At 36.3% G+C, this 27774-nt stretch overlaps 1 protein-coding gene across 4 annotated transcripts; it reads right to left on the reverse strand.

The window, feature by feature from the left end:
- Window positions 1-394: 394 nt before the first annotated feature.
- LOC127505746 (uncharacterized protein C18orf63) lies at window positions 395-27668 on the reverse strand. Of its 4 annotated transcripts, XM_051881520.1 has the most exons (14): window positions 27379-27668; window positions 27014-27148; window positions 26211-26289; window positions 22636-22692; window positions 21643-21754; window positions 18562-18603; window positions 17459-17535; window positions 14645-14751; window positions 14325-14421; window positions 12716-12801; window positions 9805-9988; window positions 4164-4736; window positions 2558-2635; window positions 395-881 (listed from the first exon to the last, which is right to left on the reverse strand). In XM_051881520.1, exons 2-14 carry the CDS (start codon window positions 27145-27147, stop codon window positions 759-761), a joined length of 1749 nt encoding a protein of 582 aa, XP_051737480.1. In that variant the 5' UTR covers window position 27148; window positions 27379-27668; the 3' UTR covers window positions 395-758. The 4 variants fall into 4 exon arrangements, with proteins under 4 accessions (XP_051737480.1, XP_051737479.1, XP_051737481.1 ...); XM_051881519.1 differs by having other exon boundaries at window positions 27014-27668; XM_051881522.1 differs by lacking the exons at window positions 395-881; window positions 2558-2635; window positions 4164-4736; window positions 14325-14421 and having other exon boundaries at window positions 9925-9988; window positions 27014-27668.
- Between the last annotated feature and the right edge of the window lie 106 nt (window positions 27669-27774).

A 27774-nucleotide genomic window follows, 5' to 3' on the forward strand; every position in this document is an offset into this window, starting at 1 on the left:
GGTGTCATTAGTGTTGAGAAAAGTCACCCTGGATCACTGTCTTCTGCAGTTCTGGCATTCATCAATGCCAACTGAAATTCTGTATGTTAGGAATTTGGCAAGATCACTGAGAAAACTAATATCTCACATGTGCCTCATTTAGATCTCATATCAGATGAGATTACAACAATCTCACAGATTAATTTACCAAAATTCTGAAGTATGCAATCAAAAGAAGAGATTTCATGATTAATTCCAGCTTTAAATTCCCCCTGAGCTGTTATCTTCATTAATTATACAGCTCTGTACTCTTACGGTATGTCAATAACTGTCTCATTTGTGTCCAATTTTACTTCTAAAGAATTTAATAGAAACATTTGAGACAAAGACCTCTGGGTCATTTCCAAAGTCTTGATTAAAGTCAGAGTACAGAGTTTTAATAAATAGTTGCACTACATGTAACAGCAAGTTTGATGGTTGACAAATGACCATCATGCTAACAAAAAAGGACCACTATACAAAAAAAAATTTGCATGTTTTTTTTCTTTATCTGCAGCTCTCTCTAAACTCTGGATCCAATTAAACAACAGATTTTAGCTTACAAAGTCTTGCTTAAATGTCATGTGTAATGAACATGGAGTAAATCATGGCAATCATATTGAACTGTCAGTGTCAATGGAGTTTATCAATGGAACAAACAAAAACTCAGTATGCAAGCTCTCTATAGTGTGTGTGTGTTTTTTTTTTTTTTTTTAGGCGAGTAACCCAACCCAACACACCTAGGTTTCACTCAGACATTTCATGACCTTTGACATTAGCTCCTCTTTCTTATCCTTTGAGCACACGTTGATCCCTCGACTCTTCAACCATGCCTGCAGAGTCGCTGAGTTGACCTTTGAGAGCTGAAAACAGAAAAATATAAATAAACCTTAGTTGCTGGGAAACACATTATTAACTTAATTTCATATACAGCTCTGAATTATATTTAGAACCACAATAAATAACATTGTCTGTAATGATCTTCTAAAGAATGGATTTAAATATGGTACAAATATGCTAAACTGAGCGATAAGTGCTTTAATTATATGGTAGCTTAAAGTATTGTGCAATACCATTCAAAAGTTTGGGGTCAGTAAGATTTTTTGGTTGCACTTTACTGTACGTGCACTTACAGTGTACTTACCTAAGAAAGTACTGGGTAATATAAGGTAACTACATGGGTTAAGGTTAGGTTTAGGGGTAATTTCAGTGTTAGTACCTAGTTATTACCCAGTAATTGTAATTACTATAATAAATACATAGTATGTACATGGGGAACAGGACTGTAAAATAAAGTAAATATTTCTGAAATCCTTGGTAAGCATATTTATTATGTTCAGGCTACACTGTAAAATACAGTCAATAAAGTAAAAATGATAATATTGTGATATATTACATTTTAAAATAGCTAGTTTTCTATTTTAATGTATTTTAAAGTGTAATGTATTCCTGTGTTGCAAAGCTGCATTTTTAGCATTACTCCAGTCTTCAGTGTCACATGATCCTTCAGAAATCATTCTAATATGCCGATTTGCTGCTCAAAAAAACATTTCTGATTAATGTTGAAAACAGATGTGCTGCTTCATGTTTTTGTGGAAATCATGATACTTTTTTCAGGATTCTTTGATGAATAGAAAGTTCAAAAGAACAGCATCATTTTGATATATAAATCAATTTCTTTCAAAAAGAATCCAAACTTTTGAACATACGGTGCGTCTGAAATCGCGTACTGTTGAGTAGGTACTACATTTGAATTTGTACTTACTTCACGACAGTTAAAAAAGTACGTTCTATATAGTATGAGTGTGTGCAGTATGAATGTAATTCGGACGTACTACATCCGCCATGTTGTCATTATCATGTGACCTACTAGTGTCAATTGCGTTGCTTCACCTCCATTCATAAATCCTCTCCCGTGGCCTCATGGGATAGTAAAGTGTCCATCGAATGTGCACTTCAGAATCTCGAATACTATGAATTCGGACATACTACTCTGTCGGCGTACTGTTTTTCGCATACTGTATAGTAGGGAAGTATTTGATTTCGGATGCAGCAACAGTGTATCTTGATGCAAACCTCTGCTAAGTGCTGTATTATTGTTCCTACTGTCCAAGGGCAGCCATCAAGCCATAACATGGAAGCAGAAATGGCAACATTACAAATAATACGGATGAAAGATCTGATATGGGTTTTTATATGGCTGCACCTGTTAGTAGCCTCCATCATAAAGAAAATATATGAGCTCATCTTCTCTCTTAATGACATTCAATCAAGATCATGAACACATGCCAGGCTTGTAATGGATTTCATTTGGATTATAGGTGTCACTGAGCAGTCACACTGCAGGGCCTCTGCTGTTTAGCAAAATGCTAAGGTGAAACACCGTAACTACACCAACACTGAAACTAAATGGCTTATTGATTGAGCTTTGAAGACAATGAGATGTTATTTTAAATAATATTTCTATGGTAAACATTATATATGTGCAATTTAAAAAAAAAACAGAAGAGATTATAAGTACAATAATATTCCGAAGTACCTGATTGCTTGTCGCATACACTTCCACATCCTGCACACCTTGTTTAAGTCTCTTTGGTTTTGACTCAAACTTGTCTCCCTGTAAGATGGTGAGACAGGATCCATTAGAAGCACTGCACATCTCTCTTTACACCCCATATTTAATCATTCATGTAGGTTCATCAATTATTTTCAGGAAACTACACCAATTAATTTTCCTAGCCTTGCTAAATCTTTGCCTTTATCGACTGTGTTAGATGTCCCATGAGAAATACAGCAATTTACACACTAAATTTTTGCATTTTCTAAGTTGGAAAATGTGAGTGGTGTTTGCCAGTGCAAAGCTTACCATGCATTTACTAAGAGGCCATATTATTTTCTTTTTCAAAGTCTTGAGTTTGTTTTGGTCTCTACTAGAATAGTTTTTCATGCTTGAATGTTCAAAAAACATTTATCACATATTTGACATTGTTGCAGCTCCTCTCTTTCCAGTCTGTCAGTAACACTCTGTGGGTGCTTCTTAATACTCAAATTGATGCTTCCTCGTTTCCTCACTCCTACATCCTCCAGCCTGTGACCCGGAAACCGATTGAACTCAGCCATCTTGAAGGGTATTTTAATTCTCTAATTGCACTGCGAGGAGGCGAGGAACGAGGAGCCAGGAAGCTTCCTGAGGAGTCATGAGCGAGGACACACTGGTGTATCCTATGTTGAAGTCTTTTTCATTTCGAAAAATCCTAACGCATGTATACATTCTCCTCCCCCTTAACATCTGTCACAATAATTTAAATGTGTGCTTTACTTTTGCAGTTTAAATAAATTTACATCTCACATATATCAATGGGAAATCTTGCATTATTAATATTTATTATGAAATTTTTAAATAACCAAACTTGAACAACATGAGGGAAGATCCCTCGAGTGCAGCTGATGATGCTTTGAAGTGACGCTCGAGTGAACGAGAACATTCCAATATACAAATAACATTTCCTTTGATACCTCCATCCTCATTTTTTCTTTCCTTGCATCCTTCCCTTGCATCCTACAGGGGGTGGAGCTGAGACGCAAGGAAAGGAAGCAAGGAAAGAAAACGAGGATACACAAATAATAAATGAGAAGCACCCTGTTAAGTTCCTGTCTCTATGAAGCCCGTCCCTCCGAAAAGCACAATGTGCTCTGATTGGTCGGCTGGACTAGTGTGTTGTGATAGGTCAAGTGCTTTGAGAGTGTTCGGGAAATGTCCTGCCCCTTACCATAGCCGCGATCTAACTCAACCAGGCCCGGCCCCTTTATTTTGCGTATGCTTTGGGCGGGAATTATTTAAATGAGGAATATTGTGACGTGTTCGTTCCTGGAAGAAAACTCAAGACTACAATGGAGGCGTTTCAGGGAGTTCAGAAACAGTGCGCACTGATAAAGAGAAATCCCTTTGGAGTGACTTTGTGCTTTGTAAATTTGCAGACCTTTTTTATGTTCAAACAGCAACATTACACACTAATGAAAGTTGAAAATGTAAAAAAGCATTATAGGTCCTCTTTAAGTCTAACTGCTTAGGAATTGAACAGGAATCATTCTGATTTACAGCACAAATGGTGCAGGACAAACTGTTGTTTGGTTGCATTGCTTACCCCTCTATTGCTGGGGATCTCAGGCAAGGTTTGGGGCTGTGTCTGTACAAAAGGCAGGGGTGGGAGAATCCTACTGACTCCATTGTTGGTTCTTTCCTTATTCTTGAAAAATGGTAAAGTCACCCGCTCAGGGGCTGGAGGCCTGGAGAACTGGTTAGAAGGGGCTGGTGACAAAGGCTTGATGACTGCTGTTTGCGTCTGCCCTTCCAACCCCTTCTGCTGTTTCACTGCAAGGATCTCAGTCGTGTTCACATGTGGGATTTGTGATTTGTTTTTGAAGATTGGTACAAGCTTTGGTCTTGGAACAAGTGTAGACTGTGACTGGATGTGAGTAAAGTGAACATTTGTGGAAGAGAAAAAGGACAGAGTTGCCAAGTTGGAGGAAGTCCAGCCTTTCTGGTCAAGAGATGAATCCAAACTGGGTCTCTTTTTCTTTTCAGTCTGTTTTCCAGTTGAGTCACACTGACTGTAGCGGTTTTTCGCTGTGTCCTGTGGGCAGCTGCTGGGAAGCTGGTTGAGTACAGCCCTGCTGCTGTTTTCTGTTGTCACGTTCACAGGCAGGGCCCCAGAGGACTAAAAATATAAGGAAAAAACAATTCTGTGAATGGAGACATATTTCCAGTGTAAAGTTACTGTGTTAATGTGCACATAAAAGACCAGGTTAGACACCATATTGAATTTAATGCAGGTGAAAACGAGGTTGTAAAGGTCCTAGATCAGGGATTTTCAAACTTTTCCATTCCAGGACCCACCTAGACAAGTATAATCTCAAGACCCACCAAAATCATTTTAAAGCATGAATGTGGGGTGGGGGTGGGAGGCGTTAGTTCTCTTTAGAGCAGATTTTAATTTTCCTTGTCATAGTATGAATGACATATAAGTTTAATTGCAATACAGACTTGTACATTATCCAAAAATGTCATTAGCATTAAAATAGCAGCCTAATGGCTATGCTGAAATAATGTGAAGAATAACCAAGTGAGTCTGCTGCCTCAACTGATGGCATGGCAGAAAAATTTTAAGAAATTCAATACTAATATTTACGTTTTAATTTTTTCATTTACAGACTTTAAACTATCAAGCTTTTATCAAACTTGAAACGCGCTTGTCGGATAACTGCGATCCGAGCTGCGAGTGTTGTTAAACTCATCGCGGTGTTCATCGCAAAATACACTCTCATGCTCGTGTGTGAACATGTGAAATGCTTTTTACATACATACTTTCTTTATGTGTTGGTAGGTAGCCAAATGCATGTGGGGGAACGCAAACAACACACTCCTACGACCACATCTCTAAAAGACAACAGCGCTGATTTGAACAGACGACAGAGATGAATGCGTTTCCCATGGCCACGTACGCACTGTAAGTTTCAGGAGTGACAACCGCATTTAAATGCAGGAGTGAATCCCCTAAATTATCAATAAATGTGTGTACGGAACACAACTCACTCTCAAAAATGTGATGAAAATGTTGTTTTTGGGCTTGTTGTTTAAGCTCGTCTCATAAAGCGAACTGGTTTATGTAGTTATTAAAGTGAGCAGACATGAATCGCGATATTTTAGTCTTATTTTCAGCATAAAGCATTGGATTTATTTCGGTTTATTATGGGCTTATTCTTGTTCGCTGATTTTACTAGCAAGATCTGGCAACTCGAATGAGTCAAGGCTTGTGTTTTCTATGTGATTCACGCGCATACAGAAGGGAGACACATCTCCGATGAATGTTAAAAAACATTATAACAACTAGTTGCTCAGTTCGGTTCCGTACACAATAAAATAGAATTTCTGTAAATGCGGTTAATTCGGTTGTAGAATGCGGTTGTCACTCCCGTATTTTACTGAACTGTGTGTGTAAAGAACACGATTAAGCACTAAAACGTGAACTGACAACCGAATTTAGCTGCAGTGTGTACGTGGCCCAAAAGCATCGTACGATGAACTTAGCTCACAATGCTTTTGAGAAACGCAGCCCAGACCTGAATCAGCCTTTTGTGACATTTGAATTCTCTGGTGTAATGCGATCTCATGCAGCCGCTCTGAGACGCTGAAAACTGTTATCACAACAAGTTGCACGTGCACGCTTCATGAAACAGTGCTCATATATTTATATAATTAAATCGCAGCCTTTGCAATTTGAAAATTGCCCTAATATTGTGATTTCTAACGACCCACCTTTTCCCACTCTGCGACCCACAGTTTGAAAACCCCTGTCCTAGATCATGTAATTTTCACAACTCACAACTTTTTAAACATTTATGGAGTTTTTGTAAACCGAAAGTTTTTTTCATCATTTATTTTATAATATATATTATAATTCATAAATATTCAAAATAATAAACAACACTGTTTTTCAGCTATTTCAACTATAAAATAATAAATGTATATTATTTGATATAATGAACTCTAAAAGTGTCTGTGTACACGCAATTTTTATTGATCTGATGACATTAAACGCTTTATCATATTTTTTAAATCATTATTTTTTCTTTAGCCTAAAATAAATAATCCACTACAACTATTCCATTAATATTTCAATAATTTTTAATATTTAATTTTTGATAACATTTATAAAATATGGAATTTCTTCAACATGGATTGCAACACTTGAATGACCCAAATACATCCTGTTATATCATGGCAGACCAACTCTACCTCCAGATCTGTGAGACATGGAAAAATACTTTCCCGATAACGAAATCTGTAAGGTTCCTCTTAGCCAAACGATAATTTGTGTTGAACAAGTATGTTGATATAATGATCCTGGAGCTAGTATGCTTTTTTACATCCAACATGAATTAAACAGTCAGTTAATCATTGCTGCCTAATTTTGCCATTATCAATCATTATAGTCTATGTGAGATTAATGAAAGCTTCCTCTGCGCCAGATTTCAATCTGTACCAACACAGGGAACGGCACATATAGTGTTTCAAATCACGTTTCACAGCATTTGTCAAACTTTAATAACATCAACCCTCAGCTCTGGCCAGTATAAATTAAACTTTAACCCATCTGGCTGACTATTAGACTCTCCTCCACACGCCAACAACAACTACATGGAAGAAATGATCTAATGTAGTATCAGATACTGTTCTTACTGGAAACTCTTACTTGTATTCTTTGTATTTAATGACAAGCGTCAATTATCCTACAAAATGACAGATTGTTTTAGTAGGCAGACTATACCACAACCTCTTTGTCCATATAAACACTTCTCATATGTGTATGAGGTAATTCGCTCCACTTTCACTGTGAGTTCAGGCAAGTTATTATATTTTAAGCAAATGTTAGCAAGGCTCGAAATTGCAACCATTTTGGTAGCATATGCTCCCTAAATTTAATGTGTGTGGCCTCAAAATATATTTGGGAGCATGTGTGCGAGTGCAAATAATTGTTGAGGTGCGACCTGATTTCATTCCTCTACAAAACGTTTGTTAATTACTGCACAGTATATGCCTGCTGTGAGCTGATACAGTGACCGGTCTACCGTTCTTTCACACAACCAATTAAAATTCATCTTTTTGTTCTTAAGTTTAAAGCAGATTTTAGTTTAATATTAACCGTCAATCACTGCCTTTCACTGCGCTCCGTTGTCACGTAACATGGAGCTAACTAGCGTGTAAAATGTAAAGAGCTGAAGAGAGAAGATGGAAAGGACACTATTACACAGGGCTCGACATTAATGCTTGTCCGAGACAAATGGATTTTTTGAAAGGGCAACTGAAAGAGAACAAGAGGCCTGATTAAAACGTCAATAACAAAAAAATAAATAAATGAAATAACTAGGGAATCACCAAATGCGAGAATGACTCTGATTTTATCACATTTAGTGTAAGTGGCGATCGATAGAGGATAATAATATATAATGTATAATGTACTGACGGTAACAAGGTTGCTTTTGAGGCTCGCGCAGCCTCTCGAGGAGAAATTAAAACAAATGAGCATAGCACAGACAAAGAAACTGTGTTAACATACTGCGGTAAAAATTCAAAATAACGAGTTTTTATATTTATAACATATGATACAGTTCAGCAACATTACACGGCAAAGAGTTTATCAACACCATCACGATTAAAAATAAGACACTGATTTCATACAAGTTCAATAAGCAAGTAGGCCTACTTAAAATGAAATCAATTACATTTTAAATGCAGTATTGACTGTTTTTGTTCTGTTTCAACAGCGAAAATAGTTCCAAACAAAGATCACAGCAGAACCATAGCGCATCTCACGGCGACACTCAACTGTGTTTTTATTAGCTAATGTGTTTTGAACGAATCGGTTGAGTCAAAGATTCAATGACCCATTCATAAACGACTGCCTCATTCTTGATTGAATCAGCCGTTTGAACGAATCATCCACAAAAAGTGTAAATCAGATAACTGGGGCACCTAAATGCCAATAGATACATTTTTGATCTTTATTTTATGGCTTTTGCCAATTTTTCATAGTCAGTGTGAAGAAGAAGAGGAATGTGACCAGGAAATGACACAAGCCAGACCTGGGTCACTGACACACCACTGTGCGCCCTGTTGGAGTATGTGCATCACCCTCCAGGTCACGTCTTTGTCAGCATTTTGCTGTTTGTAATTGGAGTGGATGGTTCTGATCTTGTTGAAAGCTGCAATCATTAATAAGCATTGCATGTGCAGTGAAGTGTTTTGAGATGCTGTCTCATTTGATCACTTATGTGGGCTGTTGATGTATAACGTGTCCAAGGACTTCAGTCAGCATCAACATTTTAGATTAAAATTTATATGGGTGTAAAAGGGAACGATGCTTTTCATCGGTCTGTAACTGGCAAACATTTCTTTTAATTTATTCACCGTATTTAATCTCCTTTTTAACTTTTTACTATATTCTACTTGTGGCGTGACACATTAATTAAAATCAGAACATAAAAGCTGCATGCATAATAAGGAAAATGTGCAAAATTCTGTATAAAACAACTTTGGTTTTAAATTAATCTTTAAATGAACTCCAAAAGTGTGTAAATGCAGGCTTTAATGATCTGATTAAATTAAAGGGTTTATCTTATTTTTTAAATTGTTATTTTTTTTCTGCTGCCTCAAAGAAATAATCTGCTGCGGATCCATTAATTTTTCAATAATTTTAAATATTTCGTTTTTATTTATAAAATATCACCATTTCCTTTCATTTATTCACCATATTTCATCACTTTTTAACTGATTTTTAATTGTGGTGTGACAAAATTAACATCAGGCCATAAAAGCATGCATATTCATTAAAAAAATTTGCAAAATGCTGTAAAAAAACAACTTTAGTTTTAGATAGAGAACAGCATGCCACACCACACGACCACATGGCAGTTTCCCAAAATGTCTACAAACCATGTTTAAAAGGAGATTTCTACTGTGCATAATCCTTATTTTGCAAAAATGAATGTAAAATCTGGATAACACATGCATCTCAACAGCTTTGGAACATTCATAAAGGAAAATATCCAGTTGCATCTGTGTTGCAGATGAGCATAGTCATAACAAATAAGACAATGTCAGATGTAATACTAAGCAGCAGAGTGCAGTACTTGATGTCAAATCCAATTGATTGTTACTTTATTTTATTCCGCAGGAGAGTAAGTGGAGTCCATGTTTGTGTTTATGGACACGTGTGTATGTAATACCTGCGTGACTGGTCTCTTCAGTTCATTGCTGTAGTAGCAAGGCTTGCAGGTCATCCACACTGGAAAACCACACACACTCTCCAGTCCAGCCTGCAGATCTGAAGTGAAGCTTCCCAGCACCCCCTGCAGGTCCACTCTGGGAAAGCACTGTACTGGCTGAGTGCGTATACAGCACAAAGGATATCTGAGCAGGAAGTTAAGGATACATAACTCTGACTGCCAAGATAGAGAAAACAATCACAGCTTTCTAAAAGATCAAAGAGGTTATAAATAAGATTGTAAAGCTACTATGCAAACGTGGCACTATTAAAAATGTTATGTGTGTTTGTTTATAGTGTTTGTCCCTGCAATGTGTGATATAAATGCAGACCTGATTCTTTATGTGCATAGAACCCCCATGAAAACGGGGGTTATGTTACTGTATATTAATAGTGAGAAACATGTTTGGGAATGAGTTGACTCATTGCACATGCTGGGATGAAACACAGATGAAGGCTGCTACTCATACTATTTCTTCAGTTTAGAGTATGTATTCTGTATACAGAATACAGATTTTCTTTATGTACACAACTGTTTAAAAGTTTGGGGTCAGCAAGATTTTTATTTTTTTTAAAGAAATACTTTCCATCTGCAAAGACGCATTAAATTTATGAAAAATGAGTTAAGAGTTACAAAATATTTTCAAATAAAGTTTTTTTTTTTTTTTTTTTGTACATTCATATTCAAGAATCTTGAAAAAAGTATTACGATTTCCACAAAAATATTAAGCAGCTGAACTGTTTTCAACTGATAATGATCAAAAATGTTTCTTGAGCAGCAAATCAGCATATTAGACTGATTTCTGAAGGATCATGTGACACTGAAGACTGGAGTAACGATGCTGAAAAATCAGCTTTGCATAACAGGAATAAATTACATTTTAAAATATATTACAACAGAAAACAGTTCATTTAAATTGTAATAATATATCACAATATTACTGTTTAATTGCCTACATTTCGTTCAAATAAATGCAGCCTCAGTGAGCATAAGAGATAAAACACTTGACCTTCCATTTATGAAGGAACCAGTCAAAATAATTTTTATCATCCCTTTCTTGATTCATCATTTGTACTGGCATCAGTGTTTACACAAAACTGGATTTTTACTTAATTTACTTAAAGTGGACCTATTATGCCCATTTTTACAAGATGTAATATAAGTCTCTGGTGTCCCCAGAATGTGTCTGTGAAGTTTCAGCTCAAAATACCCCACAGATCATTTATTATAGCTAGTCAAATTTGATGAAAAATGAGCAAAAACACCTTTTTTTGTATATGTCCCTTTAAATGCAAATGAGCTGTTACTCCCGGCCCACTTTCCAAAAGAGGGCGGAGCTTTAACAGCTCGTGCTTCGGTTGCTCAACAACAACAAAGCTGGAGAATCTCACGGAGCCAAAATGACGATTGTCAGTAATGGTGTTCAGCCTTACATTGTTCAAAACGGAGTCGGACACTGATGGAGAGACTCAGGAAGAAGTTACAACTTTTAGAGTGCAACTGGACGTTTCTGAATGGTTAGTAAATAAATTTATGTAGTTGCTGTGGAGTTGATTCAACTCATCGACTAGCATGTGTGGTCATGTTAATCTTTTGTGCAAATCCAGCGTTGAATTGACCCTCGTTTGTGAAGCAGTCCGGCGTAAAATGACGGCATGGTAACAACACTCTACTACAACAACTCTTCCTCTTCTCTAAAGCAGCCCAACATGGCCTCGCCCCCTTTGTTGTGTGTTCTCGGGGGCAGGGTTTATGTAAATTTTGGGGTTTGTGATGTCACCAACCCAGGAAGAAGTTCATTGTAGTCCCTACCAGCCATTTGTTGTAGTCCTTAAAAAGCAATTTCTTTAAAAGAAAATATCTCCCTTTGCATTGAACTTTGAGCATTGTAACTTTGCAGATGTTGTTTATGCTCAAACAGCAAAATTACACACTAACTAAAGTTAAAAAAATGTGAAATCATAATTAAGGACCCCTTTAATTAATAAAACTGCATTCACTGATCACTCTCGATATCACAACTCACATTATGACTTGATAGAAGTTTTCCAAATATAGCATTATATGTTAACAAGAAACACACATTGAAGTACACACATTTCTAAGCTTTAATCTTAGACTCTAGACATATTTGTGAATGTCTCTAAAAAAAAAAAAAAAAACCTTCAAATGTTTGAAATGTTGATTAATGCAAACTGTTTCACATGTTGGCAGTGTTCAGTGTTCACAGTTTGTAGTAAACAGGATGCTAGTAGTGCAGTCTGAACACAGCTAAATTCTCAAGAGTTCAACCCAATTCACCACGACTACCTGCCTGGCTCATGTCCACTAGGTGTCATTATCATGCTGCATGAATGTCAGTCTAAGACAGACCTCTGTACTACTTTTCACATTCAATTTGTAATCCAGTACAATTTACACTGCCGGCCAAAAGTTTGGAATGATTTCTGGAGGATCATGTGACACTGAAAATTGGAGTAATAATGCTGAAAATTCAGCTTTGATCACAGGAATAAACTACATTTTACAATATATTCACATAGAAATAATATTTAATAATTTTTCATAATATTACTGTTTATGCTGTATTTTGATCAAATAAATTCAGCCTTGGTGAGCAGAAGAGACTTCTTTAAAAAACATTTAAAAAATCTTAATTATTTGACAACCAGTTTATGTCTGAAAAACAATTTCAGATCCTGGCATCAATGCTGTAAACAGAGCACAAGCATAAAAGGACTATAAATTGGTGTTTTGGGCAAGTTTATGTCATTTCCTGAGAGCAAAATATACACTAAACATGGATGAAATCAATACCTTATAACAGATAAATGACCATAAACTAGAGCACCTGACTTTACTAAAAGGATACGTGAACAGCTTGTCACCTATTGGTTTGAAGTACACACTGCAGTAGATGACTTCCTCTTCACTCTCTGAGGGCAGCTGATATCCATACTAAACCAAGCGAGAGAGACAGTTAAAAAGAAAGAGAAAAGAGTAAGTGAAAAGCTACAGGGACAGAGACAGTTACACAAAGACAGGAACATTAATACAGTTTAGTGACATTAAGTAATAGACAAACACAACAAAATCTGCCGCTTAAAACCTGTGTTAGTGTATATTTGTAAGCAAGCGAGCGCTTTCAAACAAAATATTTGGATGTGATTTGGGTTTGAACAGATGGTGTATATACACAATATAAATGGGCAATCGTGCATGTCTGCACATACATACAGAATCTGTTTGATAAAGCCATGCCTCAAGAGTCTGTTTGTGACCAAAGGTTACAATGTGACCTCTAATCCAAACAGAAGAGGATCAGAGTGCTCAACATACACACACACACACACACACACCCAAACAGTACTATATTTGCGCACGCACACACATATTAACAGAGTTGCGTGACAGTGCAACACTTTCAGTCTCAGCAGCATCAGGATGACAGTCGATTTACTAACTGTAAGCAACAAAAACTGTAAGACACCGAGACACCATTAACTGCCAAGCCACATTGTTGTACTGAGGTTCAGTCCAGTCAATGAAAAAGCTAAAGTATTCTGTAAATTGTTTGCTCTAATTTAATAATACAGTAACAAAACACTATTTTGAATTTATTATTGCATTATGATGCGTTTGATGGTTAAAGGGATTCACCCAAAAAAGAAAATTACCTAATAATTTACTCACCCTCAAGCCATCCTAGATGTATATGACTATGTTCTTTCAGCCAAACACAATCAGAGTTATATTAAAAATATCTTTGCTCCTCCAAGCTTTATAATGAGAGTAATTGGAGGATGCGTTTTTGAAGTCCAAAAAAGTGCATCAATCGATCCTAAAACATACTCCACGCAGCTCCGGGGGGTTAATAAAGGCCTTCTGAAGCAAATCAATGCATTTATTTAAGACAAATATTCTTATATAAAACTTTTGAAGTAAAATAACTAGCTTTCGGCGCGACAGCCATACGCATCCGATTTACGTCCAAAAAGCGTTCTTCAGCTTCTGTGACGCAGTACACAATGACATGACATAGTGAAGACTATGCAGTGATATTTTACATTTGATTACTATTTCTGTATCTGAAAATCTAGTTTAGACCTACATGAAAAACCTGAAAAGAACCGTTTATTTAATTTGTATATGTTTGTTCTGTTGTACTTGTGCGATTGCTTGTAATTGATTATTTGTTCTTATTTTATTACCGTCTGTAACAATATTTAAAGTTTATATGAGTTAGGCTAGTAGTTTTTGGTGTCATAACCTTATTAAGGTTACATGGATCAAAAACAACTGAAAGAATAACTAGGACTATTTTATTTTATTTATTTATTACTTTTTTGTGGTGGGGCCAGTAAAAATTTTGGCAGGGCCGGGCCAGTAAAAAAAATCTTATCGCGTTGAGCCTTGAAATCATAAGGCTTACTGAGGAGAGGTGTGTGCTAATATTATTTGTTTTTCTGTGGTGAGTTTACCATGTTGTTCCAGTGCTTTTGAAACTCCATGTAAGATTGAAATGGGCTTTCCTGTGGAATCCTGCGACTGATGCTAATGATTTGGCCTTTCTTCATACTGCTCACACACACACACACACACACACACACACACACACAACAATGCAGGAGAAGTATTGATTCATTGATTCATAAATATAATACTGCCAACAAAAGAAATTATGATTAGGACTTTTTCCCCCCATGATGCCCTGTGGAGCAACAGTACAGCTCTAGAAAGTAACTGCTGTAAAAATGCATCAATGCGGTATAAAGCAGTCTAACTGCACATACACACAAACCTTGGCAGAACATGGCACCAGTTATTTGGCATGACTGTATGCAGCACAGCATCATTGGTATGGAGGAAGCTTTTCACCACAGGAGCAGGAAAATCAAAATCCTTTATCTGGCAGAAGACAGAAGAGCATGAATTAATATCTCACACAAAAACAGGAACAAGAAATACTGCAATCCAGTAAAAGCTTTGGACATTCTTACTGTGAATAACTGGTCTCATTTATCTCAATTATTATCCCAAGAATGTGTTATTAAACAGCTATTTCTTTAAATATAATTAATATTTACCAACAGATTTTATGCAAATATATGATCTGTGTATCATAGTTGTCTATGTAGATATGTATTATTATATACAACCCAAATTCTGGACATGTTGGGACGTTTTTTAAATTTGAATAAAATGAAAACTAAAAGACATTCAAATCACATGAGCCAATAGAACATAGATAACATAAATGTTTAAACTGAGAAATTTTACAATTTTATGCAGAAAATGAGAACATTTCAAATTTGATGCTACAGGTCTCAAAATAGTTGGGACGGGGGCATGTTTACCATGGTGTAGCATCTTCTCTTCTTTTCAAAACAGTGTGAAGACAACTGGGCATCAAGGTTACGAGTTTCTGGAGTTTTGGTGTTGAAATTTGGTCCCATTCTTGCCTGATATAGGTTTCCAGCTGCTGAAGAGTTTGTGGCCATCTTTGACATTTTTCTCTATAGGTGAAAGATCTGGACTGCAGGCAGGCCAATTTCAGCACATAGAGCACTTTTCCACTTTGAAACAGTCCATTTTAAATGAGCCTTGGCCCTCAGGACACGACGGTGCTTCTGGACCATGTTCACATATGGCTTCCTTTTTGCATGTTAGAGCTTTAGTTGGCATCTGCAGATGGCACGGCGGATTGTGTTTACCAACAGTGGTTTCTGAAAGTATTCCTGGGCCCATTTAGTAATGTCATTGACACAATCATGCCGATGAGTGATGCAGTGTCATCTGAGGGCCCAAAGATCACGAGCATCCAATAAAGGTCTTCGGCCTTGTCCCTTACGGACAGAGATTTCTCCAGTTTCTCTGAATCTTTTGATGATGTTATGCACTGTAGATGATGAGATTTGCAAAGCCTTTGCAATTTGACGTTGAGGAACATTGTTTTTTAAAGTGTTCCACAATCTTTTTACGCACTCTTTCACAGCTCTGCCCATCTTTACTTCTGAGAGACTCTGCCTCTCTAAGACATCCCTTTTATAGCTAATCATGTTATAGAACTGATATCAATTAACTTAATTAGTTGCTAGATGTTCTCCCAGCTGAATCTTTTCAAAATTTCTTGCTTTTTCAGCCATTTGTTGCCCCCGTGCCAACTTTTTTGAGACCTGTAGCGGGCATCAAATTTGAAATGAGCTCATTTAGTGGATAAAAGTGTAAAATTTCTCAGTTTAAACATTTGTTTTGTTATCTATGTTCTATTGTGAATAAAATATTGGCTCATGTGATTTGAAAGTCTTTTAGTTTTCATTTTATTCAAATTTAAAAAACGTCCCAACTTTTCCGGAATTCGGGTTGTATAAAGACAAAGCAGAACTGTTCATCTCCGCGCAATGCACTGCAGCGTTTCATTTCTGAATCCGTGTTTTGAACAGAGTGAAACCAATGATTCAGCGGATCATTCATAAAAGACTTGTTGGACTAGAAGCGGCGTTACACACAGACCGATCGGTGTATGACATCAAAGTACAGCCAGAGCGATTCAAAAGCAAACAGAGCCGTATGTTCTCGCGGTACTTTGATGTTATACACCGATCGATCTGTGAAGTCCAACAAGCCTGAAGAGAACCATTTACTTCACTCCAGAATGAATCAGCCGTTTGAATGAATAGAAAGAACGAGTGAACGACTTGATCATTAAGACATTTACCGCCACCTACTGGCAGTTTTAGTTTCTTATTTAGAGTCTAATTTTATTTAAAAAATAATTTCATATTACAACATTCAATTTCATATAAAAAAATAAAAAATTAAGGGTATAGTTCACCGAAAATGAAAATTCAGTCATCATTTACTCAAACTCATGGTCCAAAAGTTCATGTGTAAAATATTCTATGTTGAACCGATGAATTGAATAAAATATTTCTTTCTGAAGCTACTTTTTGTAATGTCTATTTGAGGCTTTACACAATAATGACAAATTACCTTTTGGGGGGTAATTTCTCAGCCAAAATTGATGTGCTATTTAAATTCCGATTAATTAGATTAATTAATCGCCACATCATGTAATTAATTAGATTAAAAATTGTAATTGCTTGACCACCCTAATTTATATATATTTTATTTATATGCAAATGTATTCAATAATATTAAATATGTTTAAATTAATACTTATATAATCTTATAGTTGTTATAAATATACTAAAATACATTTATGTATAATTAAGTCAATTATGATTATAATGACTGATTTTATATACATATATATATATATATATATATATATATATACACACACACACACACACACACACACACACTCTTTGTTGTTTTAATTCTAAACTACTCAGCAAAGGCACTAACAAGCACACCACTTGGGTGCAGCTAGTAATCTAAATCAACAGTAACAAACAATGGAGAGAAAAGCTCTTCCTTCTCCTGTCCACTCAGCACAATCAGGATGACGAAAGGAAGATAAGTGACTAAGGCATAGGGCATGAACTGAGGCAAAGGTATAATGCTTGACAATGGCAGTAAATTGGTTCATAGGTTATAAGAGGCTAGACTTGGGATTGTGAACGCAGGCTGGAGGTGTCTGACTTCTCACCACAGTTGAGGGAAGTCTGACCGTGTTGGCTTCCACACTGACACACAGTTGCGTCTCGGTGATACTCAGCTCAAGCACTGTGAATGAATATACAAGAGAGCAGAACTGTGTCATCATCAGTTAGTGAATGAACATAAAGGCATCTAGGATTTAGGGTAGAGTGTAACATTATAAATGGTGGCTTAAAACATGACTCAGAAAGTGCAAATGACTCTGGGATAAAGTTATTTAGAAGTGGGCCAACAGTGACTATGTTTAAATGCACCCTCAAAATGCAATTCTAATGAGATTTAGGCAATATTGTGATTAAACTTTACCTCTTGTAAATACTTCAATCAAATTGATGTGATTAAGCTCATAATCGTAGTGACCATAATCAGAGTAAAATATGTGAGCATACTGATTTTAATTGCAATAAACAGGCATGTAAAGATCGCATCTATTCAACTCGGACCAAAGTGAGCATGTGCTTGAGACGTACATGGATGATATTGTCATGCGCAGATTCATAAACAGTGGTAAAGAATGCATCACATTTTTGGGGTGCTGAAGAAACAATGTTGATATATGAATATAAAATATGAATATAATATGAATATATATGAATATAAAACACCAAAATGAAGACATTTAGGTGTGGCGAAAAAATCCTATATATCCATATAAATTGAGTAAGTAGATTAAAACAGTGGCCAGTAACACGCCTGCCATATGTGAGTTCATTATTGTGCTGTGCATTGAGGAGTGTGAATAATGGCAGTGAAAATAACCACAATTCTTAGTGAATAATAAGAATAATGAAAATTGCATGGAAACGTTAGTAAAGAGGTTCACATGTGTCATGCAAACAATCTTACTGCGGTTAAGTCCTTACTCTGATTACTGGAAATCACATTATTGGTGCACATGTAAATATAGTCAGTGAGACTCTGGGACAACAAAAAAGTTGTATTTACTAATAGGAATACATTTAGGTGTTGTTCTATACAAGTAATCCACCATCTTAGTCACTCCATGCCAGCAATCAAGAGAAATCACAGTCTAACACTGTGAACACAAACGGCAGTGTCTCGTGCCAAAGTATACAGACGCCTCCCACCTACCAACTGCATTTAGTTTTCCAGAGTCACTGAGGAAATCCTTTCCTGGAAAAGGAGGAAAAAGTCAGTATTACTCTTAGATGATGAAACAAACTGCATTAAGATTACTGTGTAATTCATTAAAAAGCCTTGTGATAGGGGACTGTTGCAATCTGGTAACATCATTTGGAAGAATTTTTGATGACGTGTGTTTTAAAACCCTCACATATTCATAAAAAAGACACTTAATTATAGTAAATTATCTCTGCTCAGCTTTGATAGAGAACACCAAAGACTTCTGAATACAGCTTTCACTGTGCTCAGGGACAGTGCCACACACACTTTCAAGGCCCGGCCTCCAGCACAAGGTCTGCTTATCTTATCATGTGATCATTTTAACTTGCTAACTGATCTCTTTATTAGAAGCATCACACATACTTACAAGATTAATTAACATTACTTTAATTGGTAACACTTTACAATAAGGATTAATTTCTTAACATTAGTTAACTACATAAATTAAAGGGTTAGTTCACCCAAAAATGAAAATTATCCCATAATTTACTCACCCTCAAGCCATCCTAGGTGTATATGACCTTCTTGAGTCAAACACAATCAAAGTTTAAATATTTAAATATATCCTGGCTCTTCCAAGCTTTATAATAGTAGTGAATGGTACCATTTTTTGAAGCCCAAAAAAGCACATCCATCCAGCATAAAAGTAATTCATTCAGCTCCAGGGGGTTAATAAAGGCCTTCTGCAGCGTAGCAATGGATTTTTATAAGAAAAATATCCATAATTATAAACTGGGGGGGGTATTCATAATTCTTGAGGGGGCCATCGCGGGGCGGGGAGAATATATTCTATATCTATATCTATATTCTATATCTATATCTATATTCTGATGTCCAAGCGTGAGTTTTTTAAGGCGACCGTTATTTTAGAACATTATTTAGGACCGTATTAATTCTTTGGCAATGCGTCATGCAGCCACACTATGACAGATATGTATCGCGTTTATTAAATTTTTCCTTTTTTATTTCCTTCCGTATTCAACTTACAAAGACAGTATAACGCCTCTCGCAGTTCAAAACACTTACACTACGTCCTACGCGACATCAGTTACGCTTTTTTCGTAAGTTGAAAATGGAAGCTAGTTATTTTACTTTATAACATGTTAAATATGGATATTTTTCTTACACAATTGCATCGCTTTGCTTCAGAAGGCCTTTATTAACCCTTTATTAAGCTGTGTGGAGTGCGTTTATGATGGATGGATGCACTTTTTTCGAGCTTCAAACAGGTGGTTTCCGTGCACTGCCCTTATAAAGCTTTGGAGTATCAGGGTGATTATTAATATAACTCCGATTGTGTTCGTCTGAAAGAAGTCATATACACCTAGGATGGCTTGAGGGTGAATAAATCATGGGGTAATTTTGATTTTAAAGTTAACTAATTCTTTAAATGTCTGAAACCTCAAATAAACATTACATGGTTGAAAACACTGAATAGTTGTGATATATGAAAAGCACTCAGCACGTCCGTCTCTGGCTCAGTGCCAGAAAAAGCGCAAAAGCACATTTGAATTTAGCAGTGACGCAATGAGCGTCCTAATCATAACGGTGCGATCGTTCTCAAAGGGTTCAAATCAATCCCGTTTCGGGGGTGGAGGGTGGACAAATTGAAACTGAGGGAGCACAAATCAGATCTGAGAGGGCAATGCACCCTTTTGCACCCTCGTGGCGCCGACCCTGATTACTAGCTTCCGGAAACGTCCGTCCGCGCGTTCACGAGAGAGTTGAGTTCTGGCGTATGACGTAGGAATAACATAAGTTTAGGTGAGAGTAGACACCTCTCACAGTTCAAACAAATAGAGCTGGGCAACAAACTGAAGCTCCTCTGACATTTCTCTTTAAAAATTCTCATTTTAGACTTCTAATTCGTGAGCGGTGTTTTGTTTTGCTCTATCCTCTGCACTTCCCTGTTCGTCAATATGGGTCAGGTCAGAGGTCACTCTTCCACTGCAACTAGACTCGCGTACGGCCATTACCGAAAACTAGTGATTACAGTTTATAAAGTTATAATTATGGATATTTTTATTACAAAAACACATCACTTCGCTTCAGAGGGCCTTTATTAACCCCCTGGAGCCGTATGTATTACTTTTATGATGGATGGATACGCTTTTTTGGGCTTAAAAAAATGGCCCCATTCACTCCCATTATAAAACTTGAAAGAGCAAGGATATTTTTTAATATAACTCTGATTGTGTTTGGCTGAAAGAAGAAAGTCATATACACCTAGGATGGCTTGAGGGTGAGTAAATTATGGGATTTTCATTTTTGGGTGCACTATCCCTTTAACATGAACTAACAATGAACAGCACTTCTACAACATTTATTAGTCTTAGTTAATGTTAATCTCAACATTTACTAATACATTTTTTAAGATCAAAAGTTGTATCTGTTACCATTAGTTAATGCACTGTGAACGGACATGAACATTTTTATAACTAACATTAACAAATGTTAATAAATGCTGTCAAAATATATTGCTCTTTGTTAGTTCATGTTAGTTTATGCATTAGCTAATGTCAACAAATGAGACCTTATTGTAAAATGTTACCCTCTAATTAGTAAAATTAATTATGATGTTAAACCTTCACAGTGATAATTCATGACAACACTGTTGTACTCCATAATTTAAAGATCTTAGCTCATTTCTATTAGTTAAACTGAGCTGACTATTGCTGACCTTGAGTCAAGGCAATAAAAATATTAGCTCAGTAAAGGAGATGAAGGGATCATCCAGTCTATTAGACTACATGAATTACTCATGCTTACTAGAAAGAAGGCTCAAGGTGAAGCGACAGTTAAGATTACGCAGCAGTCACAAAGTGAACTTCACCCTACACTAGGGAAGGACTGTCTCCACAAAAGGCATCAGAGTCCTTTTGACAGTGATCAATAATGTCATTTTCTATTGCCTGTATCATATGAATCCACCAAAATTCACCATGTAATTTTGTGAACTACTACAATCACATTTACATAGGAATGTTTCAGGCTTTTTAAGTACACTGCCTCTGGTATATTGACTCTCACCTGCTATGAGGTATTGGCCAGCTTTGTTCCACTTAGGGGCCAGTTTAGCAGACAATGAATAAGACAAACATGTCTGCAGAATGGCAGGAAATACCCTTTGAGGAGGGTTGAACTACAGGGGAAAAAGAGAGAGAGAAAAAGAAAGAGACTATGATTAGCAAAATAATCACACTGCAAGCAAAAGTGGCCCAAATCAGAATTGTGTTGCTGTTGTTGTTAATGTCATTCAGATCTGTTATTTCATAACAGTGTGAACAACATGAAATCTGATCTTTCATTCTTGCATGTGGTCCAAAATCAGATACAGGTCTGATGTTTTGCAATGCAACGTAAGTCTGAAAAGTCATATCAGAATTTACTTTTACATCAGACTAGATCGACATTCTTCACAATTCTGTGCAAATAAAAGTTTGGGGTTTTTTTTAAAGAAATTAATCATTTTATTCTGCAAGGACACAATGAATTGATCAAACTTGACAGTGAAGACATTCATAATGTTACAAAAGATTTGTATTTCAAATAAATGCTGTTATTTTGAACTTTTGAACAGCACAACTGATTTCACCATTGAAAAATGTTTCTTGAGCAGCAAATCAGCATATTAGAATGATTTCTGACAGATCATGTGACACTGAAGACTGGAGTAATGATGCTGAAAATTAAGCTTTGATCACAGGAATAAATTACATTTTACTATATATTCACATAGAAAACAGCTATTTACAACTGTAATAATATTTTACTGTTTTACTGTATTTTTGATCAAATAAACCTCGGTGAGCAGAAGAGATTTCTTTCAAAAACATAAAAAAAAAAAAATTGTAGTAGTGTATATTCTGATGCAGTGGAGACACTGTTCAGGCCAGACAAATAGTGTCAGACTGGATTTAAGATCAGACTGAACTCATGAAGCAACATGAACATTTGAGAGGTTTGTCTGGAAAAACAAGACACAGACACACATATTCTTAGAAAAATCTCCTGTAGACTAACCTGTAGACCATGTTTCTGTGCAAAGGCCTGGATGATACCTCTCTTGTGAAATGTAATCTAAGACAAAGTGCAGGGAACAATCAGAATGGACAGTTAAACAAAAAATACCACGTTCATGCTACATCAGGACCAAGGATCAAAAGCTAGAGATCATGGACTTAAAGGATTAGCTCACTTCCAAATTAAAATTTCCTGATAATTTACTCAATGTCATCCAAGATGTTTATGTCTTCTGTCTTCAGTCGAAAAGAAATGAAGGTTTTTGAGGAAAACATTCCAGGATTTTTCTCCATATAGTGGACTTAACTGGGGTACAACTCGTTGAAGGTCCAAATGTCAGTTTCAGTGCAGCTTCAAAGGGCTCTACACGATCCCAGACGAGAAATAAGGGTCTTATCTAGCGAAACAATCGGTCATTTTCTAAAAAAAAATTAAAATTATAAACATTTTAACCACAAATGCTCATCTTGCACTCCTCTGCGATGCCCCACGCATTACATAATTATGTTGGAAAGTTCACACATGACGTAGGCGGAAGTATTTACATAGCAATTGTGCAAAGACTAAGTCAAACAGCCTTTACAAAAAAAGTAAAACAACGATGTCGGATGATTTTGAAGTTGGAGGAGAATATGAGAGTTTTTCCACTCTACTGCGGTACTTTCGCCTACGTCACGGGAGACCTTTCTAACGTTATTACTTAATGCGTGGCGCATCGCAGAGCAGTGCAAGACAAGCATTTGTGGTTAAAAAGTATATACATTTTTATTCTTTTTAGAAAATGACCGATCGTTTCGCTAGATAAGACACTTATTCCTCATCTGGGTTCGTGTAGAGCCCTTTGAAGCTGCACTGAAACTGTAATTTGGACCTTCAACCCATTGTACCCCAGTAAAGTCCACTATATGGAGAAAAATCCTGGAATGTTTTGCTCAAAAACCTTAATTTCTTTTCAACTGAAGAAAGAAAAACATAAACATCTTGGATGACATGGGGGCGAGTAAATTATCAGGAAATTTTAATTCTGAAGTGAACTAATCCTTTAAAAAAAAGCACACAAAACTTCATTCAGAACTTCATTCAGTGGAGTTGCATTGCTACAAAGGCATGTCATCTTTCCCCTTTTAGCTACACAAGTACAAAAGCCATGAAAGTTACATAAGCACAACATAGTCAATTATTCACCAGTGCACCCATTGAAGTGTGACAACACATTCACAACATTTGTAAAATGTGCATCAGAATCAAATCAAAGCACTACTGAAGGGGCACCACGGCTTCTTGTTAGCTGCTTTTGACACACTGTGTGAAGTGCTGATTTAATTGGCCTTAGTTCAGGACAGGAAAGGAAATGACAGAGTGTGAGGAATGTGCCTCAAATATTTGGCTTCGCACGGGACATGCCTTAGCACGAGCTGTGCTGACACGCACGCACACACGCACCCACAGATGAGAAGGCACGCATATGCAACACCACGAACTTCACTGACAGGTGCACATGCACGCGAGGTGATGCACATATCACGAACACTGAGGAAAAAAAGAATAATAATAACAAGTACTGACAGGAAAAGCATTATAAATCATAAACGTTTTTCCTGACACGGAGTCATTCATGTTACGGCATTAATTCAAATCATCATATAATTACGTTGCACTTTTTTTATTGAAAACAAAGTTGCATTTTGTGAGCAAGAGCATTGGTTAATTCATCTAGTAGACACGTCAAATTATGGTTTATGCTAAGCGTACTAAACATTAAATATTTCTTCAGCCTTATTTCTGCATGCATACATCATGTGGAATGTGTGATATAGATTCAATTATGACAAATGGAAAATAAGTAGTATTGCCCTAATAAGAACCTGATTGGTGTATTTGGGTTATGCATACTGTATGCATAATTGATACACCAATCAGGTTCTTATTAGGGCAATACTACTTATTTTCCTTTTGATCCTAACAGGACTAAACTAAAATGATCAGATTTATGTTTGTGTTAATCATTTATATTTTAAACAGCAATTACAGAACGTTCAAACTTTTAATTTAAATACATTTGTAATAAGTGTCACATAAACCCATTATACTAAATATCACATGACTTTGGAAAAAACTCCCTTATAAGAATGCCCATCTAGAGGGCAAAACAAGACTTTCCTCCACTGCCCGCCTGTCATTATTACCAGGTCTGTAGCTGTATTAAGTACTAATGTTGTAAGACAGTGATACTAAAAGACCAAATTCAATATGCACCTTATTAATGATGCATACTATGTACAAGCGAGAAGGTAAACCTGGAGTATAAACACAATGCAGTTTCCTGTTAAAGGGTTAGTTCACCCAAAAATGAAAATTCTGTCATTAATTACTCACCCTCATGTTGTTCCACACCCGTAAGACCTTTGTTCATCTTTAGAACACAAATTAAGATATTTTGATTCAATCCAATGGCTCAGTGAGGCCTGTATTGCCAGCAAGACAATTAACACTTTCAATGCCCCGAAAGGTACTAAAGACATATTTAAAACAGTTCATGTGACTACAGTGGTTCAACCTTAATGTTATGAAGCGAAGAGAATAGTTTTTGTGTGCCAAAAAAACAAAATAACTACTTTATTCAACAATATCTAGTGATGGGCGATTTCAAAACACTGCTTCATGAAGCTTTGAAGCTTTACAAATCTTTTGTTTCAAATCAGCGGTTCGGAGCGTGTTTCAAACTGCATTTCTGGGCATCTGAAAGTGTTAATTATCTTGCTGGCAATGCAGGCCTCACTGAGCCATTGGATTTTATCAAAAATATCTTAATTTGTGTTCTGAAGATGAACAAAGGTCTTACGGGTGTGGAACAACATGAGGGTGAGTAATTAATGACAGAATTTTCATTTTTGGGTGAACTAACCCTTTAAGTGTTTTTCCATAGAAAACCATTATAAAGAAAACACTTAACCACTTAGCGCATTATTGAATTGTTTGTATACTGAATTTGATCTTTTAATATTAATGCTTTAGTACATGCAGGCTCTTTGAGTGTTTTTCACATTAAACGTTTTAGAACGTCTTGCTGATTTTAGTGATTGAAATACTGCAGCAGGAGCTGTATGTGGACCAAACTTGCATTTTGTTCACATATTTTTGTTTTTCTTCTTTTGAGGTGTGATATAAATATTTGTGGCTTGAAACAGATGTAAAATTGACAGGCCTATGCTGCAGTTTTATGGATGTTTTGCCCTCCGGGTTTCTGCACCAGTCACATGACTGAAAACTATGAATAGAAAAAATAATTCTCATCCTACACAATTATTCGCTACAGTTTTTCAAGCCAATCCATAAGATACATTTCAATCAAACTAAATAAATAGTTAAATCACTGCTTAAAAGTAAACACTCACAAATACATGAAAGAATAAAAATTCTAATTGATTGGCAAAATTTTCAAGAATTAGAATACTATAACTATATGCATGTATGTACATATACTTGTATAAATGTATGTATATATACATGTTTTTTTTTTTAGTTTAAAGCTGGTTGTAAATTATATTTGATATCACACAATATATCATACTTACAGTCATTATAACAGTGATGCCCCCAAAATGGCCCAACAGAGGTGAGGCAACAATGTCTGAATGCAAGAGAACAAGCTCCCTGTAAGACAGAAGAAAAAAAAAAAAAAAAGCTTTTTTTTTCTATTTAGTCAGTAAGTGGAAGTATGTAATACATGTGATTGATACAACCATAGGGTCTGTTTGCCTAGTTGTTAAATAGAAAGAATGTGTCTTTAAAATCCAATACTACGGAGCCCCAAAAGGGACATGGTGAAGAAAAAAAAAAAATGATATGGGAGAAAAAAAAAATTATTTGGCAATGCTTTTGCATTCTCTCACAAAAGTTTTTCGTTCCCCCGAGAAACTTGCGTACGCTGGCAAAATGTTTGCATTCCCACGAGAAACTCTGCATTCACTCGCAAAGAACACAAAAGTTTTGCGAGCGAACGCAAAGGTTTTTGCGAGGGAACACGGAGGTTTTGCGAGCGAACGCAAAGTTTCTCTGGGGAATGCAAAACATTTGCGAGAAAATGCAAATGCACTGACTTATTATTGTTCCTCGCATCTATTTTTTTTTTTTCACCACCATGTCCCCTTAGGGGCTCCTTACATAAAATTGTCAATTTTGATTTCATGGTGACTTTAAGTACATAATTTCAACCCTAATAATATAAGGGTCTAACAATATCTAATCACACTTTATGTGCTTGAAATCACAAGTTAAAGATAATCTATCTAGATATTATGAATGCATGTGGGGTTTAAAAAAAAAAGCACACTTCTACCAGTAAAAGTATTTTAAAACATAATACTCGTCTTTTCACCTGCAGGTTTTCACTTGTTTGTTTCTCAACTCCCCTTCATCGTAACTTTTCGGGAAGAACATATTTACAGAACACAAATTCCTCAGGTCCGGAAGACTGAGGAAAAACAAAGACTGTGCCCCACTTCCACTCATTCTGAAAGGGAAATCGTGAGGGTTAATTTGGCCAAACTAACACAGTCACTGGTCTGTGACCAAAATGAGCTACAGTATTATTAGTTAATTAGAGACTATTTTGCTAGTGATAAAATTAGAAATTACGCGCCCACATTATGTAATTACTTCAGATGAGACAAAACTCCAATAAACTTACTGTAGCTCAGTTGATTTATAACATATTAGAAGAAAGAAAGAGGTAGTTTTTACCTCAGTTTGGGGTTATAAAAAAGTTGAGGTACTAGGGCGCAAGCTTTTGGCGGCAAGAGCAAGGAGACTGTGAAGGCTCGCGTGCCAGTGTTTCAAGTGAACACACTCTTATCTGACAGAAACACCTAAACAACATCAACAACAGGCGGCTGAAACGGCGTTAAGGGCAACCCACTTAAATTATCGTGACTAACGGACATCACTAGATTAACATTATGGTGATAAACTGCAACGTTTCCATATTGCGTGAGAACTATGCTCTCGTGAACTTTCGTGAACTTCTGCCGAGTTACTTCGTTGGCTTCGCCGAAACCTATGACCTATTGAGTTGATTGACAGCCCTTGGTCCAATCAAAACAAACACAGTAGGCAACCCACGCATGATACCATCCAATC

Source organism: Ctenopharyngodon idella, chromosome 23 (assembly GCF_019924925.1).
Source record: "Ctenopharyngodon idella isolate HZGC_01 chromosome 23, HZGC01, whole genome shotgun sequence".
Taxonomy (NCBI): Eukaryota; Metazoa; Chordata; class Actinopteri; order Cypriniformes; family Xenocyprididae; genus Ctenopharyngodon; species Ctenopharyngodon idella.